The sequence below is a fragment of the Astatotilapia calliptera genome, chromosome 20 (assembly GCF_964374335.1).
Source record: "Astatotilapia calliptera chromosome 20, fAstCal68.1, whole genome shotgun sequence".
NCBI classification, from domain to species: Eukaryota; Metazoa; Chordata; class Actinopteri; order Cichliformes; family Cichlidae; genus Astatotilapia; species Astatotilapia calliptera.
Window position 1 is genome coordinate 9,684,060 of NC_137441.1, and position 16,875 is coordinate 9,700,934.

The window sequence follows — 16,875 nt, forward strand, 5'->3', positions numbered from 1 at the left end:
TGCTGTCACTGATTTAGCCAGGTATCATTTTTGTGTGCTAATTTAGACTTTATGGAATCTCGATGTTGTGTTCTCTCTGTATACTTTGCTGTTTTTTTTTTCTTTACTTGCAGCCATATCAGGCTGTCAGATCACATCACTAGCTCCTGCTCATTACTGTCACACTCATGTTTATCTTAAATCCACTAGCTGAGTCATGTCATTTTGGATGTGCACAGTAGTCACTATTTGTTATCTGTGCAAAGCGCTCTACACCTCTGTCTCCAGCGATTATGTATTGTCAGAGAAACTAGCATATGATGATATAAAAACATTGTTGTTTAGCCTGTTAATTTATTTGTTCCATCTGATAAATATCCGCCTGTTTATTATCATTTTTATTCATGACTTCAAAGTCAAGTCTTGTTGATTTCATCTTCATCTTCAATAAAAGACTCCAAGCTCCCGAAGACAAGGATTTCTCTCCTGTATAAATGTCTGAAGATGACGCTTGTGCTTCTTTAATTGCTAATTGTGTTTGAGTCATGCACCAATGTTGCTCATACATATCTGCCACCTCATGTATCTACACCTTAAGCCCATTGTATTCGCAGGAAGTCATACTAGTAATTCTAGTTAAGCGTTATATTGACTCTGTGCTCTGCATTGGCCTTCCATGGTAACCTTTCACTGCAGAACACACAGGAAATGCATAGTTATCTATGACATGTTGTTATAGTTTGGTTAAAGTGTTATTTCCAACCAACTGGCTTTCTTGACTCAAATTGTATTTAATTTATTTTTAGCACATGTAGCTGTTTTTACAATCTCTATAAAAGTGTTGGGACAGTGTTTAAAATGTAAACAACAGCTATGCAATTTATACTTTGTAAATAGGTTAAAAAAATTATATTAAATGTTGAAACAGGTCTTTCTTTTGTTTTCTAAAAACCCAAGCCCATTTTGAATTTTATTCCAGCAGCACATTTCAAAAAATGCAGGACAGGATAAACAGGTTTTGAAGATGCTGACATCTTCATGACGTCTATACAGGAAAGGCTTTGCCTAACACATTTTGCATGTATATTAATAGCATCACAGTGAAAGATGAGTTCTAAAATGGGCTTGTTGCAGTTTAGACCTGTTGAAAACATTTAGAGCATTCAGAAATGTAAAAACACGACAGAGGAAGAGTTGAACCACGGAGTGGCTGAAATGAAGAAAGAATGGGGACCCGTGTTGCTTTATTAAAAGAAATGGTGATGCATCACAGTGTGAAACATGCTGCTGCTCTTTCTGTCGTTGGCCTCAAATTCAAAAGCATGGATTTTTCAAAAAGCAATAAACATTTTTAGCAGTCTATTTGTTTACTGTGTACAATTTTCGTGATTTACAAGTCCTTGTATTCCATCACTATTTACTTTTATCCAGCGTCCCAACTTTTTCGGAAAAGGGTTCTTTTATAAAAGTATATTAAGGAGAATTATTATTTTGTAGTATCGTGCTGTAGAAGATTACATTTTAAAATGTGTCATTGTTTGCCTCCCGCTCTATTTTTTACTAATATTGTGGCATATAACTCTCCATCCATCCATTTTCTTAACCACTTATCCAATTCGGGGTCACGACGTGGCTGGAGCCGGAGTTGGCTCCAGCTGGATTACACTGCGGACAGATAGACAGTTTTATCACTGGGCTAACACAAAGAGACAGGCATTCACATTCACACCCAATGCCAGTTTAATCAGTGATTAAACTAACATGCATGTCTTTTGTTATGTTGCCCATATTCATTTCAACACACAGCCCATGTGTCTTTCATTTTCACTTGCTTCTCATAGACTTGTAAAAACCTATAAAAATACAAAAGCACAAGATGAAACAGCACTCATTATGTTTTTTTTTTTTTAATTTATCCTCTTGTTCTTCAATAAATGAATGCACTTCTCTGTGTCTCTATTTCCTGTGTTTTGATGTGTTTTATTTGCTTGGTTTGCTCGTGTGGAGTACAAGTGATTGTGAGCGTGTGAGTGATCTGGCAGAGGAGGGTGGAGATGAAAAAGCTGGGCAGGGAGAGGGAAGTTCATAGCTGTCGAAGGATCGTCAAGAATGTAGCCTGTACTGCTCTGCGGGGTGAGCAGGAGCCATGTGTGTATGCAGAGAGAGAGCGAGAGAGGGTGTGTTTATTATTACGGTGTTCCGGTTAGTGTGGGACTTTCTCTGACAGTAGCAGCATGGTAAGAACTCAGCTTTTTCACTTTTCTTTTACGTGTAAAACTACCCCAAAAAGACTTTATTTTGGCATCTGTATGAGACAACTTGTAACACCGGTGTGTGCTTTTGGCGGCCTACAATGCAGTGGTGCAAATTCATGACACGGCTTGTACAGTGGATTAACTGCTGTGTGTACAGACGGTGATATTTAACCATCACAGACAGACGGCAGCGGGAACTGATAATAAATGGGGGTCTGTTTTCAGTAGATGCAATTTTATTGAAGGAAACTCAATTTGATAAACTGAAAAATGGAAAGGAAAGGATATAAATGGGCTCTGACGGGTAATTGTGTGACAGAGTGTAAATGCCAGTCAGCTGACAGATCACATACTTTTAGAAGTCTTGGTAATCTGCCACTGTTATGAGTGCTGCTCTTGAGGAACTGCAAAGAAAGCATATAACCATGTGCCAGATGGGGTCTGTTTGAAATAAATGACTTTAAGTAAATTAGTTAAAACACCCTTGCAAATGTTTGGCATGTTAGTTTGAATGCCTGGTAGAAGGAGTTGTCAGCACTTTGCGGCACTTTGAAGTGTGTTCACAAGATGCTAAATGCCAAATCAGCTGTACCCAACCTGAAAGTGAATCAGTAGAGCTTGACAGTAAAAGGAAGTTTCAAAAACAGATGTCAAGCTCAGAAAAACTGCAAGTGTAATAAGAGACGAGAAAACGAAGTCAGTTTCCAATAAAAGTTTACACTATCTTGTCACCCTGTCTCTTTATACAACACTTATCTCTTCATTCTTTTTTGCTTTAGTGCCAGAGATTATCTGATGAGTTAAGGTTTAAGAAATGCTGCCAATTCTGAGCCTTCCAAACAAGTTGTACAACATTTTCATCCAGTACCTCTTTATTGGGCTTTGAACTGGAGGCTTCAGGTAGTAGGAAGAAAGTGTAAAGTGTTCATGTGTGCGATGGGAAGCTCATGGGTTGAGATGGTGAAATGGCTGGAGAGTGTTGGCGGTGCAGGAATGCTCCGATTTGACCCATGAATGATTTTATTGTTTCCTTTCGGTTTGGCCATGAAAGAGAATACTGACTGCTCCGGCTGAGGATTCATTTCTGTGGTTTCTGATCTCTTTAAGTCCTGAAATTAATGGCAAATATTATCACATCACATCTCCAAAGTAATTAGCTTGGATCTTGTTGAAGGTCTGCGCTGCACTTTTTATCCTTCATTGTCCACGTTCAGCTTGGCAGGGTTATACTGGGTAATAAGCTCGGAGACAAATGGAAAAATTAACACAAAAACTCAGAGATGAAGAGATTAGAAAGGATATGAGATAACTGCGCTGAGTTTATGCTCAGGTGGAAATGAGTCAACGTTCAGATCGATGCAATTATTGGCATCTCATTGCAGACAGCGGAGAGGCTAATCCCTCAGCCTCCATGTCCCGCTGGGGGTTCGATAACACAGTCGGACCTACTGCTGTTCTCTCATAAGCGCATAGGCAAACACACATACACACACCGTCAGCACATCAATATTATATGATGAAGGGAAAAAAGGCAGGGGATTGCATGAAGTTGGCATTGTCCTTTACAGCGCATGCTCCCATACACTTTCTCTCATCTGCCCTGTTATCAATTTCACTTCTATAACCCACTTCTGTAATTTTTTTAAACACCATCAGCAATCTCTTTCCTGTTTATGACATTCCAGCCATCTGTCCCATCTCCAATTAAATGATAGGAGGTAGTAAAACCCTGGGCTGGTCTTTATGCGGAAGCCTCTAGAGAGAGCCTCTCTGTGTAACAGGAATACAGTGTTTCTTACATAAATAATGAGATTCAGATGCCAGCTGCGATATGGCCACACTCATGTTTTATACAACAAACTTTTTACTCAGATATCATGGTCTAGTCTCTTACCGCATATTACTGGCTGGCTCCTACTGCAGGGAACTCTAAATTAAACGCTTTCCCCCTGGGGAGGTCCCTGCACCAGCAGGCAGTAACTGTAAAACATAACCAGCTGTCATTTTTTTGTTTTTTGAAAGTTGCACATTCAGTAAAGAGGCTGCCTAAGTGTAGCATTTCTATAGGGCCTGCTGTGCTTCATTTCTGTTGCATAAACTTTGTTGAGGTTGCATTTCAGTTCAGTTTGAGAACAGGTTTGATAGCATCAGTGTCTGCTTTAGTGACATATTCTGAGGATTTTATTTAGGCTATTTGTGAAGTAAGAAAAAACCAATTACTGAAGGGTTTAAAACATTATTGTGATCTGATGAGGGCAAAAAGAAATTGCATTATGTATTTCAAAAGTCTCCCAAATATCGCTCGCATATTTGAGCCGAAGCTTGTGCAGTTTGGCTTTATCGTTTTGTAGCTGTTATTGACTGAATCTGAGAGAAAATCTTTTTTTTTTCAGGTGAAAATAAAAATAGCCAGAGTTTTAAGGGAGCATTGCATGCACAGTTGGACGTGGGTTGCACTGCACCTAGATAGGAGAATTTTTTAAAAATGTTTTCTTTAATATTTCACCAACCTGGATATTTTACAGTGTGACAAATGTTCTCCCCACGCTCAAAGAAAGAAACATAAATCTGTGATATTTGCACCCGTCTTATAGCATACAGTCTGTGCAAATGAATAACACAGTTATATGGTCACATAATCCATATAGTTGATCTCTTATTTGGTGGCAGTGGAGAAATTGTCACCTTTACATTTGGTTTGCATTTTTAGATTTTCCTTTTTAATGAGTTTAAAAGAGCTTAAAAGCTCAAATCTGGGGATCAGCTATGCCTTTTCAGAGACAGGTATATGGAACTGGACTTGTAGCTCTCTAATATTCCTTTTCAGTTCATATTTTAGGTACGCTGTTGAATGAAAGTAGCATTTGTTCCAAGTGACGTGCACGGCTGGAAATCATACAGTAGTCTACCTGTTGATGCTATGCAGAGGCACTTGTGTGCCCAGTTTCCTTAAAAGAAGCCAACTGAAGCCGCTTTGAATTAGACAGAATTTCATATTCCTACAGGTTATGCAAGACAATGTGTAAATAGCCAACATAAATATAGTAACGATTCATCCAAAGATTGATCTATCGAAAATAGCTAGTTTAGACCATACAGTAATTTCATGATTCACTCTTTACAAATATCTTACTTTTAGTGTTTTCGTAAAAAGGCAAGTATTACGTAGACCGTCATTCACAACCTGTGGAGCATCTTCAACACCCACCGAAATGGTGATAACAGTCAATACATTGTCATGGCAACCACGCTTCTCTTCCTAACAACCGCCTCACCGCCCACAAAGGTCCCACAGCAACCGTCACCAAGCAACCCCCTCCCGCTTCTCAGTTTCTCTATTTAAGGAGCAGAGGAGGAGGAATGATAAATGATTTTGCACAGAGAAAGAGGAGATATACGCAAAAACTTGTTGAAAATGAAAGCAAAGCATAGCTTGGTATTGTGATGAATTTCATGAGCACGGTGTAATTATAATATATTATTACACATTCACAATATAATATATGTGGATCCTGTCTTAACTGTGGTAATATGGGCTATCCTGTAGATGTCAGAATTGCTTCTTTAAAACTGTGTTTCAACATGACTCTTGTGTTATGCAACATATTAAAGCTTTTCTTAGAGTTGTTGTTAGACTCAACAATAAATTAGCTTGGTCATGTTTTGCTTGAAGGCACTGGATGTCCTTCTTAAAAACCCTGCCCTGTATTTTCCCCTTCTGGCGACAGCAACGACTCTAAGTCTGTCGAACTGCGGGGCTTGAATTTCAACAGTATCGCTTACAACATCAAAACCAAAACAAATTAAAATAGTTTCCTTGTTGCCCGTGAAGACTTTTCCTTGTCTTGTTTTTACCAACTAAACTCTAACAACAGGAAGTCTCTTTGATCCAATGGAACAGCTACAGCTCAGGGAGGGAGGGAGGAGGACACTGAATGACCCACTCAAACCTAAAATGGTCAAAAGAGTCATTTTTCAGTCATGTTTCTGTCATGTGAATTACTGTGTGATGCAGAGCTTAAACAATACTGAAGGTTAACACTATACAACCAGTCTTTTACTGCCAAAATCTGTTTCACTTGCTGACTCTAATGCTCCCACACATCCTTGACCCTTACTGCACACTCTGTGCCTTGTTGCGGGACAGGACACAACTTTCTGGAGGGGGTGCGGCTAACACAAGAAGGAAATGTAGGCAGGGACATGTGACAGCAGTTGTTCTCCCAAACACACACTGAGTGATTGACTCGGGTGGATTTTGTCTCATCAAATCTGGATAACAGGACACTGAAGGACTTCTGGGACTAACTGATATCTGAGAGGTTTTGTTGTTATTGCTATCCTGACTGGAAATAGGATTCAGTTGGATTACGATGGTACTCTTAACTGCTTGCATTTACAGCCGCATAATGGACTGAGTGAGTGAGTTTGGAAGGAATTGCGTGCGTTTAATTCCAGTATTTAAGCTGATGGTGCCTGTCGTACAGCTAGCGCTAACCTGGTTTTTCCTGTCTGTATGGTGCTGCTGGTATTTGGCACTTATTTGGTTACTGTTATGTTTGTCAAACAAGGAGAGTGCAAAAGTGCATACTAACCTTGGAAACGCTTGGTAGTACATTAACTACTCCTCTGGACTCTTAAGAAAGACGATACATGACAGAGACCTTTTATATCTGTTGGATTACCTATTTATTCTCCAGGCAAGCAATACTGTCAGGTCTCGGGACTGGCACTGCTTGAAAGTAACCAGAATATTGCTTTTCTATAAGTTCATCATGAGCTCCACTAAGAGATGGTTAGTTCTGCACCGCTCAAAAGTTTACACGTAAGTCCTTGTTAGTATGTTTTTAAGTCTATCCTACAGAATTTTTCATTCAGTCTCCATTTAAGACTTAACACACTTCAAAGTCTTTTTTTTTTGGAATATTTAGTGAAGCTGCTTGTGAGTCATTCTTATAGCTTCTACTCCTTTTTTCTTCTGCAGTGTGGAAGGGGAATCCCAGTGTCCAGAAACGGGCACCCACAAAGACACCTCGTTCAGCCAGGCGCCTTACCTTCGAGGCTCAGAGCGCTACAGTGACAGCAGCAGCAACGCGCCCTCCGGTTCCAGGGGCCCTTCATGCGTTACAGCTTCCAGCTCAGCCAGCTTGGCCTGGGCGTTGCGAACACGCCACCAACCTGCAAGTTTGGCTCTTCGCAAGCAAGAAGAAGAGGAGAACAAGAGATGCAAGGCTCTTTCGGACAGCTATGAACTATCAACAGATCTGCAGGATAAGAAGGTATCAGTCGCAAGAATATATTTGTAAATGTGTTCTTTGAAAGCAGTAAGCCGTAGGAAACATATTTTCACTGGAGCAGTATGGGTGCAAAGCATTCAGACTGTGATTTCGTCCTTTACCTTGTGTTTTTTTAACCTTCCCCTATTTCAGGTGGAGATGTTGGAGAGAAAATATGGTGGCTCCTTTGTAAGTCGCAGAGCAGCAAAGACCATTCAGACAGCCTTCAGACAGTATCGCATGAACAAAAATTTTGAGCGCCTCAGAAGCTCAGCTTCAGAGAGCCGCATGACGCGCCGCATCATCCTGTCCAACATGAGACTGCAGTATTCGTTTGATGAGCGACAGCCTCAGCAGCAGGCCCAGACACAAACGAACTTCACCCACAGTGTGGCCGTGGGGCCTCCTCACTCTCCTGATCCAGGCCGCACAGGAGACTACACCCACTTAGAGGACTCCTTCTCCAAGCAGGTAAGAGTGTTGTTTCTTTCAGTAGTCATCGTCAAGTTCATTTAATGCTAAGTTTTATATAATATGAAGGTAGTCACAGAGACAGAAAGTAACAAAGAAACATTATAATGAACCAAACTTGACCAGCGTCCCCTGTATTGTCAAACTTAGACCTTACAAGCAAACTACTGATAAATCATTTCATGTTTAGACAATTTCCTCTTTTCTTTTAGATGTGTGAAAACTGTGCGATCATAACAGCTCACCCTCTGTTCCCTCTAGGTTAAATCCTTAGCTGACTCCATAGATGATGCCCTTACCTGCCGTGCAGGTCGCGATGACTCCCAGGAGGGCAGCAAGGAGGGTGGAGGGATTAGTGAAGACTTTGGGGAGTGTGTGTGGAGCAGCAGCAGCAACCCATCTTCCCAAAGAGGTTTGGGAGAAAGAGGCAGGGGTGCTGGAGGAGGACTCAGTATGCATGGTGACAGTACAGCTACTTCGTACAGTGATGTCACCCTTTATATGGATGATGGTATGCCATCCTCCCCTCTGTCCCTTGACCGGGCACCTAGCAGCACAGATACAGAGTACTGGGGTCCTGGTGGCGGTGTGGGAGGGCGAGAGGACAGTAGGGACACTGAGGGAGGCGGCAGCAGTAACAGTCGGCGAAGCACCCCGTGTACAGAGTGTAGAGACTATCGTCTCAGAGGTGCACACCTGCCTCTCCTCACTATTGAGCCGCCCAGCGACAGCTCAGTGGACATGAGTGATCGTTCAGACCGAGGCTCTCTGAGCAGAACGCTGGTCTTTGAGCAGGAGCCAGGTGTGGGTGCAGGTTCCCCTCAGGGAACCCTCAAACACTCCCCCAACACAGGTACTCGAACCACCTCCACAGCAGCTGCGCAGGGCCAGACTCGAGCTCCTGGCAGACCCATACCCACACATATCCCGCACCAGGTGGCAGCCCACCACCACCATCACCACCACCCTATACACCACCATCAGTACCCTGACACACCTTCATCATCCTCGTCCCCACAGCAGCCTCCTACCACCCCTCTGTCGTCGTCCTCCTCTACAGCTCTGCCCCCTGGGGGCCTGGAGCAGCCGTGCTGCTCCGATGGAGACAATGATTCACTCAACTCCACGACCAACTCTAATGAGACAGTCAACTGCAGCTCAGGCTCCTCATCTCAGGACAGCCTGCGGGAGCCTCTGCCTCCTCTGGGCAAGCAGACATACCAGAGGGAGAGCCGCCATAGCTGGGACTCGCCCCCCTTCAACAGTGACGTGGTGCAGAGACGCCAGTACCGTATTGGTCTTAATCTGTTTAACAAGTAAGATGTACTAAGAAACACAACACAAGTAGCTGTTTTACTGAGAAAAATATATCGAATGTCGTAATACTGGAGCAAAAAGAAAAGTCCTTGGTGGGTTTCTTCAACAGGAAACCAGAGAAGGGGATCCAGTACCTGATAGAAAGAGGTTTTGTGTCTGACACTCCTGTTGGCATTGCTCGCTTCATTCTGGAGAGAAAGGGTCTCAGCAGGCAGATGATTGGAGAATTTCTGGGAAACCGACAGAAACAATTCAACAAAGATGTTTTAGAGTGAGTATTTGAGACAGACTGTAATATATTAAAACATGTCAGACACAGATGTCTGAATGATCCAAATCCATCTACATTTGTAACTTCAGAAAGTTTGCCCAAAAATATGTCAGTGTATACGCACACTCCATCTCACATATTTCATGCCAAGTCTAAATTGATGCAATCTTGAAGCAGCTTTAATCTCCTGCCCATATATAGGATTAATTTTTCTTAATATCCAAGTTGGAGGGTAGAGACGTGTCATCTGTAACTTCTGACGTGTGTGTTTCAGCTGTGTGGTGGATGAGATGGACTTCTCAGGCATGGACATCGATGATGCTCTGAGGAAGTTCCAGGCACAGATTAAAGTTCAAGGAGAAGCCCAAAAAGTAGAGCGGCTTATAGAGGCATTCAGGTTTGTTATAGATCACTAAAGGAATTCATTTCAGTCGCTTGGATGCTGCATCAAAATGAAAATAATCTTTTTGTTTTATTTTTTCACACAAAATTTGTTTCTGTCTTCAGTCAGAGATACTGTGTGTGTAATCCGACCCTGGTTCGACAGTTCCAGAATCCCGACACCATCTTCATCTTGGCCTTCGCCATAATCCTCCTCAACACAGATATGTACAGTCCCAATGTCAAACCTGAGAGGAAAATGAAACTAGAGGATTTCATCAAGAATTTGAGAGGTGCTGCTGGACAGAAAAGATCAAATTACCCTCTACATGAGCTCATCAAACACATATTGCAACTTTTAAAATATGGCTAAAGTTATACGTTTTCTGTGTGACAACTCTAAAATAGCTTTCTTTGGTTCCACTCAAGGTGTAGACAATGGCCAGGACATACCTAGAGACCTGCTGGTTGGGATCTACCAGAGAATACAGAAATGGGAGCTAAGGACCAATGATGACCACGTGTCCCAAGTGCAGGCAGTGGAAAGAGTCATTGTGGGCAAGAAGCCTGTGAGTTTATCCTGTAATACAAAGCTCTTTAATATATTGTTCTATTTAGCTAAAAGTTGTCATTTATTTGTGCTGTGTTTGTCTATGTAGGTGCTGTCCCTTCCCCATCGTAGACTGGTGTGTTGCTGCCAGCTCTATGAGGTGCCTGACCCTAACAGACCTCAGAGGACAGGAGTGCACCAGCGGGAGGTCTTTCTCTTTAATGACCTGCTCGTGGTAAGATTTACATTATCATTTTTTTTATCGTGTGGCAGATAAGAGGTCAGTTTTTCCTAAAGTACCTGTTAAAAAAAAAATCATTATACTATTTCTGTTGTGTACTAGGTGACAAAAATCTTCCAGAAGAAGAAAACCTCAGTGACTTATAGTTTCAGACAATCTTTCCCTTTGGTTGAAATGCAAGTGCACATGTTCCAGAACTCATGTAAGAAGCAATCTCTGTTTTGCACCTTCTAACTGTTCTTAAGTGCATTTTGTGATGACAAGAGTATTTATTTCTGCTCCCCCCCCCCCTCTAGACTACCCTCATGGCATCCGTCTGACCTCAGCAGTCCTGGGTGGAGAGAGGAAGGTTCTTATTGTGTTTATGGCACCCAGTCAGCAAGACCGCACCCGCTTTGTTAGCGACCTCAGGGAGAGTATTGCTGAAGTGCAAGAAATGGAGAAATACAGAGTTGAATGTAAGTAGCCCCATCTGCTGGCCTTTCCTGTAAACCATAATGTTACTTTTTGGTCAGTCAAAATGTTTCGTTTTCTTCACATCCTTTCTGGTCATTCTTCTCTGTGCTAAACCTCAATTTTATTTCAAATCCCCCTGTGCCCTGTGTGTAAATGTGCAGCGGAACTGGAGAAACAGAAAGGTGTGATGCGGCCCAGCTTGCTAACTGGAGGTGTGGTTGGAGGAGGCGTAGGTGTGAAGAGCGATGTTGTGAATGGCACCTTGGGAAGAACAAGTTTTGATGACAATTGCTCAGTTGGTGAGGGTCTCAAACGCACAGCGCTCAGCTCTTCTCTCAGGGACCTATCGGATACAGGTGAGACATTGCCTTATCGGAGACAGGTTCAGCTTGATTACATTACTACCAGCTGGGATGAATTGGGTTGCATGATTTTGGTCTCTGTTTCTATTGCTACCGCCTGTTTCTCTTTCTTGCTGACAGTCAGACACAGCTTATGCAACTCTTGCCTTTTTTTGCAAAAAATATTCCAATCTTTCATGCTTTGCTAACCTGGTTCTTCCTGGTGGGGTACAGGGAAACGTGGTCGCAGGAACAGTGTTGGTTCTCTGGACAGTACAATGGAAGTAAGTCTTTATGTAAGACTAGAATTAGACCTATAACCTTCACTAGATTTGCATTTTCCCCCATTGGTTCTTTATCCTCCCGAGCAAGTACTGTATGTACATGGTGTGTGCGTGTACATGCATGTGTGTGTGTCCTGGACTGACACCTGTTGCATGACTATGTGCGTATATACTTACCCTAGCATGTTTTCCACCTCCAGATACAGTTATTTCCTGTGTGTGATAATAAGCGGGAACCGGGATGTATTGCAAGACTCTAGTGTTTATTCTAAAACTCGATGATACTTTATCTTCTAGGGCTCCATCATTAGCAGCCCACAGCCTCACCAGCGCTATCCACTGCCAGGTGTGCTTCCTGGTTGCTATGGAACAGAAGACTTCCGGCCTCATCGCCCCATCCTGAGCCCCGGGACGGGGGTGGGGGGTGGGCCGGGGCAGCAACATACCACTGCTGGGACAGGAGCTGGGGGAGTCTCCAGCAGTGCAGAGAGAGCAGGAGCGGGGAGCGGCCCTGGGGGGAGCAGCAACAACAACAGCGGTTCCTTCCTGGGTTCCCTATTCGGCAGCAAACGCGCCAAACCACCAGGGCCCCTTATTCCACCGGGGCCACCCTACCCCGCACCTGTCCCCCCACCGACTACGGGAGGGCCCCCTCCTCACTCCCCTTCATCTCTATGCCAATTGGAAGGGGGGGCTTCCAAGCTCCAGGCACTTCACGCACAGTACTGTCACGCGGGCACCGTGCAGCCGCCACCACCTTACTACCATCACCATCGCTACCATGTCCAAACTGTCCCTCCTCCTTTGCCAGGAGTGCCCCCTCATACTATACAGAGAGGCCCTCTACCCTGTCGTCCACCGCTTGGCCCACCGCACGCCCAGCACCCGCAGCTGGCCCATCTCTCCCAGCTCTCCCAGCATGGGCTTCCGGGTCGTTACGCCAACATGGTGGTGGGATGTCCCCCCCCCCTTTCTCCTCTCTCCCAACATTCCCAGAACCAACAGTTCGCCCTCTACCACGTGCAGCCCACACACTCTGTCAGAGGGGCCGGCGGCCCTGGTACCAAACCTCCACTAACCTTGTCATTCTCCCACCCCCACGCACACTCCCAAACCCACCCAGGACACGCGCACACACCACACCCAGTCAGCCACAGCACCCACCAAACACACTTCATATTCGGCACTCTGCCCCACAATCTACCATCCGCTACCGTCAATGCGCATCACGCAGCCTCCGCCGGCCCGTATCTGCCCCAGTACCCTCCTCTTTCTTCTATCCCCCCTCCCCCACCACACTCCCCTTTACCCCCCCCTTCGTCCCCCCTTACCCCTCTTACACCTCTCTCCCCTCACCCCCCCCAGCACCCCGGGCAGCCTCAGCAGGGGCCGCAGGTGACAGGGGCTGGAGCGACCGGTACAGGGGGCAGCTCCAAATCCAAGCCTATCAACCGGATAAGTACCGTAGTGTGAGCAGGATGTGGGGCTCCAGAGTTCAAAGGTCAGATGATAGATTGGAGGAGATGGGCAGAGCTAGGCCTAGAACCAAATCTGCCAGGACAGAAAGTAACAGCAGCAGCGCTACTGAGAAGAGGAAACGAAGTTTGCTCCGTCTCTGTTACTTTCACCTCCGTTTTCCACATATGTAGACGGAGACAGAAAGCACCATTAGAGTTAAACGGCACGGCCTGTGGACGCATCCTTGATCCTGAACCGGCACCACAGAAACACACACACGTGCAACATTACACAAAAACACACTCCACACATTTCCCACACACAATCAGAGAAGTCTATAGCCATATATTTAAGATGAAACTAAATCTATATCTAGCTATATTGCCTCAGTTTTAATTGTTTGGAGTCTAGTTGAGTCTGTATGAGACTATTTACATGTACAGTACAAAGATGTGATAATGCGGCACTGGGAAACTGGAGACCATAGGTATCCACCTGCTTACGTGGGCATGTAAATAAGGACTGAACCACCAAATGTATTCCAGCGGAGTTTGGCATTAAAAACTGCCCCTTGACTTTGCAATAATTTACTTGGCTTCATGATGTCTCTGTTCATTTTTGCAGGTTACGCTTTGCTGACAGGCATCTTTTTTTTTCTAAAAGAAGACCTCAGATATGTTGCTTTGTCTAAAACTTCTAAAACCAGTGCACAGTTTTCTGACAGTCTTTTGCTTATTGGTCTTTCACATGTCAACAGATGTCACCCGGCTTTCTAATGCAACATGGGGTATGGGAATCAATGAGACAAATAATAATATATTTTGAATGTTTATGAAGCTTCTTGCTGTTTTATAGATATTATAATATACCTGCCATGAGTATGATGAATATTGTCCAATAATTGTTTTGATCAGTGAGTAATTATATCAGCAGATGTTTGTACATGGTTTTAGAGAGTATATTCACATACAGATTCCCTCACTTTGCCATATCCAGTTGAGGGTATTCAGTTATGTGAAGTGTGAGTTCTTTTCATAGTACCATGGTTTTATTCAGTTCATCTTTTAACGATTAGTATTATTGACTGTTCAGGATAAAGAAGGAGGTTTAGTTTTTGTTCAAATCGATTTGAACATTTACAACATTCCTCTTTTTTTTCTGTTCTGTTTGCAAACAGGGGCACAACCTCTTGAATGGTGTGACTTGACAAAAACTTGAATCTACAGAATGAATCTCAGTTAGCGTTTCCTTTTTTTTTCTTTTCTTATGACTCTCCCAGTATTTTAAAAGGCTTAATTATGATCGTAAAAATTGGTGAATTTTTCATACAGGGTGCATATGCAGTGCCCCATATCACGGTCATCAAATTTATTCATTGTGTGTTTTTTTGTTTTGAAACAAGCACGCTTTTACATGAAGTTTTGTGGTTTTTGCACACGTGATGTCTTAAGTCAGAAATGGCCTTCTTCTAATCCTCCCTCTCCTGCTACTTTCAGAAATCTCTGCTACCGTTTTCTGATGCCTTGGCATCTTGCTGAGGGCTTCTTGTTAGAAACCATAACAAGAGTCAAGAATGTAAAATAGCCTACAGGTGCATACTGTATTTCCTGTTCTTTTTTTTTCTTCTCTGTGGGCCTCGTGTTAGTGTCATTCCTTTTGCTACTGCAGATTTTGAAGTAAAAATTGAGCACTGATGTAGATTACCTTCAGTGCCACTGATTACAAAGGAAAAACTGCGCGTATAATCGGATTCAGACGTGAATATTTGAGCAAGGGAAGTATAAAATGCAGGTGATGTAAGCTACAGGAAGAATATGCCAAATTTCTGGATGATCTGAATCATCAAAAGTAGGTTTTAAGAAGTTTTGGAGAGAGTCAGGAGTATTAAATGAAGAATTTTATAAGTATGTGTTGGCTACTTTTTTCTTTATGGTGTCCTTTTTGACTCTATTTGCATGAATATATCTGCACTTATTGAATAGATTGTACTGTATAAACCTGAATGTACATATTATAATATACATAGGCTTCTTATCTTAACTATGGGATGAACTGCTCCCATTCTGTATTCAGGTGCGTGCATGTGAGTGCCACTAAGTATGTACATAAAAAACAGGGATATGAGATGTTGGCCAAAGGGAACATCAACTTCTTTTTCTTTTCTTATCATTTCAGACTAAGGGTGAGAGAATGAGTTAACATGACTTAAATTAAAGCCTAAAAAAAGTTTATATGTCAGTACACTTATGGATATTATTTTAAGCAAACAATTTTGTTTTTTTCTGTGTATGTACTATGTGTACTGAAAGAATAGAGAATTGAGATGTGAATATTTATTGCTTCTGATACATTAAAGTGTCCTTGCAGTGATGTGATGTGTGTTTGTGTGTATTTTGTACGTGCATTAAAACAGACCTCGCCTCTAAATATTCAACATAAGCAGCATTGTTGTTCCTAGATAAAGAGGAATATACGTAATAATGAAAGTCAAAGGGGAAAAGTTTACGTTCCACGTTTCAGTTCTCAAGTCAACCCAAATGCAGCTACAAAAACATGATGTAAAACAAGAAGTGAGTGCTATCACAAATCTGATAATAAAAGTCCATAATGCAACAAAATGTGAGGGGAGAAAAAACTCCACAGAAACAAAAACTAACAAAGAACATGGGAAACTCATGACAAACAACAGATGATCTGACAAAACAGAGCAAGGCAGAACTACCTGCACACAGGGGCCTGATTGGGGAAGTGGAAACAGCAGAAACAAAACATGACAGCCTCTCAGCATAAAATAGGAATTATGAAAATCAGACTAAATGCAAAGACAAGAAAGCTCACACAAACGAGATTCAAGGGGGAATTAAAGAGGTTAGAAACCAGAAAAGCTCCAAATCTGCAGTCACTGTGGGACGCTATCATCGTCTTTAATCTATGTGAGAAAAGAATTAAGGCAGTTCTTAAGACAAATTGTACTTAATAAACTGACCAATGAGGGTAAGTGCAATAACAGAGAATATCAATTAGAAATCAAAAATCATACCTAGGAGTAATACATTAAAAAAAAAGAAAGACTTAAGAGAATAAGAAGAACAGTGAAACTGGCAAGACCAAAACTCTAAAGCAACACAAACACCCTGAGACCAAACCAGACCAAATGACAATAAGTGATTTTTACAGGTATATTAACAATGAATGATGTTACAGTCAGTTCAGATAGTTTTAATATATACAAGTTTTGATGGCCATTTACTAAAACCATATAGAGCCTTCAAAAGAAAGTTTTCACGTGATTCATTCCATATAAATTAGGAGGGCATGTAGCATCCAGGTGGGTGGCACGGTGGTTAGCACTGTTGCTGCACAGCAAGAAGGTTCTGAGTTTAATTCCACCGTCAGGCTGGGGTCTTTCTGTGTGGAGTTTGCATGTTCTCCCCGTGTTTGTGTGGGTTCTCCCTGGGTACTCGGCTTCCTCCCACAGTCCAAAAACATGCAGTAGTGGGGATAGGTTAATTGATCAATCTAAATTGCCCATAGGTGTGAATCTGTGAGTGAATGTGAGTGTGAATGGTTGTCTTCTGTCTCTGTGTGTTAGCCC

The 16,875-nt window shown here is 42.7% G+C and overlaps 1 protein-coding gene across 1 annotated transcript in view; it reads left to right on the plus strand.

Annotated features, from left to right (window-relative positions):
• Positions 1–15,650, plus strand: part of iqsec2b (IQ motif and Sec7 domain ArfGEF 2b) — a 32,339-nt gene extending 16,689 nt beyond the window's left edge. The window contains exons 2-14 of the mRNA XM_080294616.1: positions 7,219–7,513; positions 7,664–7,981; positions 8,243–9,297; positions 9,408–9,569; positions 9,844–9,966; positions 10,077–10,243; positions 10,380–10,519; positions 10,610–10,735; positions 10,844–10,943; positions 11,038–11,199; positions 11,359–11,553; positions 11,773–11,822; positions 12,120–15,650. Of these exons, the coding sequence (XP_080150742.1) occupies positions 7,219–7,513; positions 7,664–7,981; positions 8,243–9,297; positions 9,408–9,569; positions 9,844–9,966; positions 10,077–10,243; positions 10,380–10,519; positions 10,610–10,735; positions 10,844–10,943; positions 11,038–11,199; positions 11,359–11,553; positions 11,773–11,822; positions 12,120–13,295 (4,069 nt within the window). The 3' untranslated portion in view covers positions 13,296–15,650. The remainder of the gene's footprint in view (positions 1–7,218; positions 7,514–7,663; positions 7,982–8,242; positions 9,298–9,407; positions 9,570–9,843; positions 9,967–10,076; positions 10,244–10,379; positions 10,520–10,609; positions 10,736–10,843; positions 10,944–11,037; positions 11,200–11,358; positions 11,554–11,772; positions 11,823–12,119) is intronic.
• Positions 15,651–16,875: the final 1,225 nt, after the last annotated feature.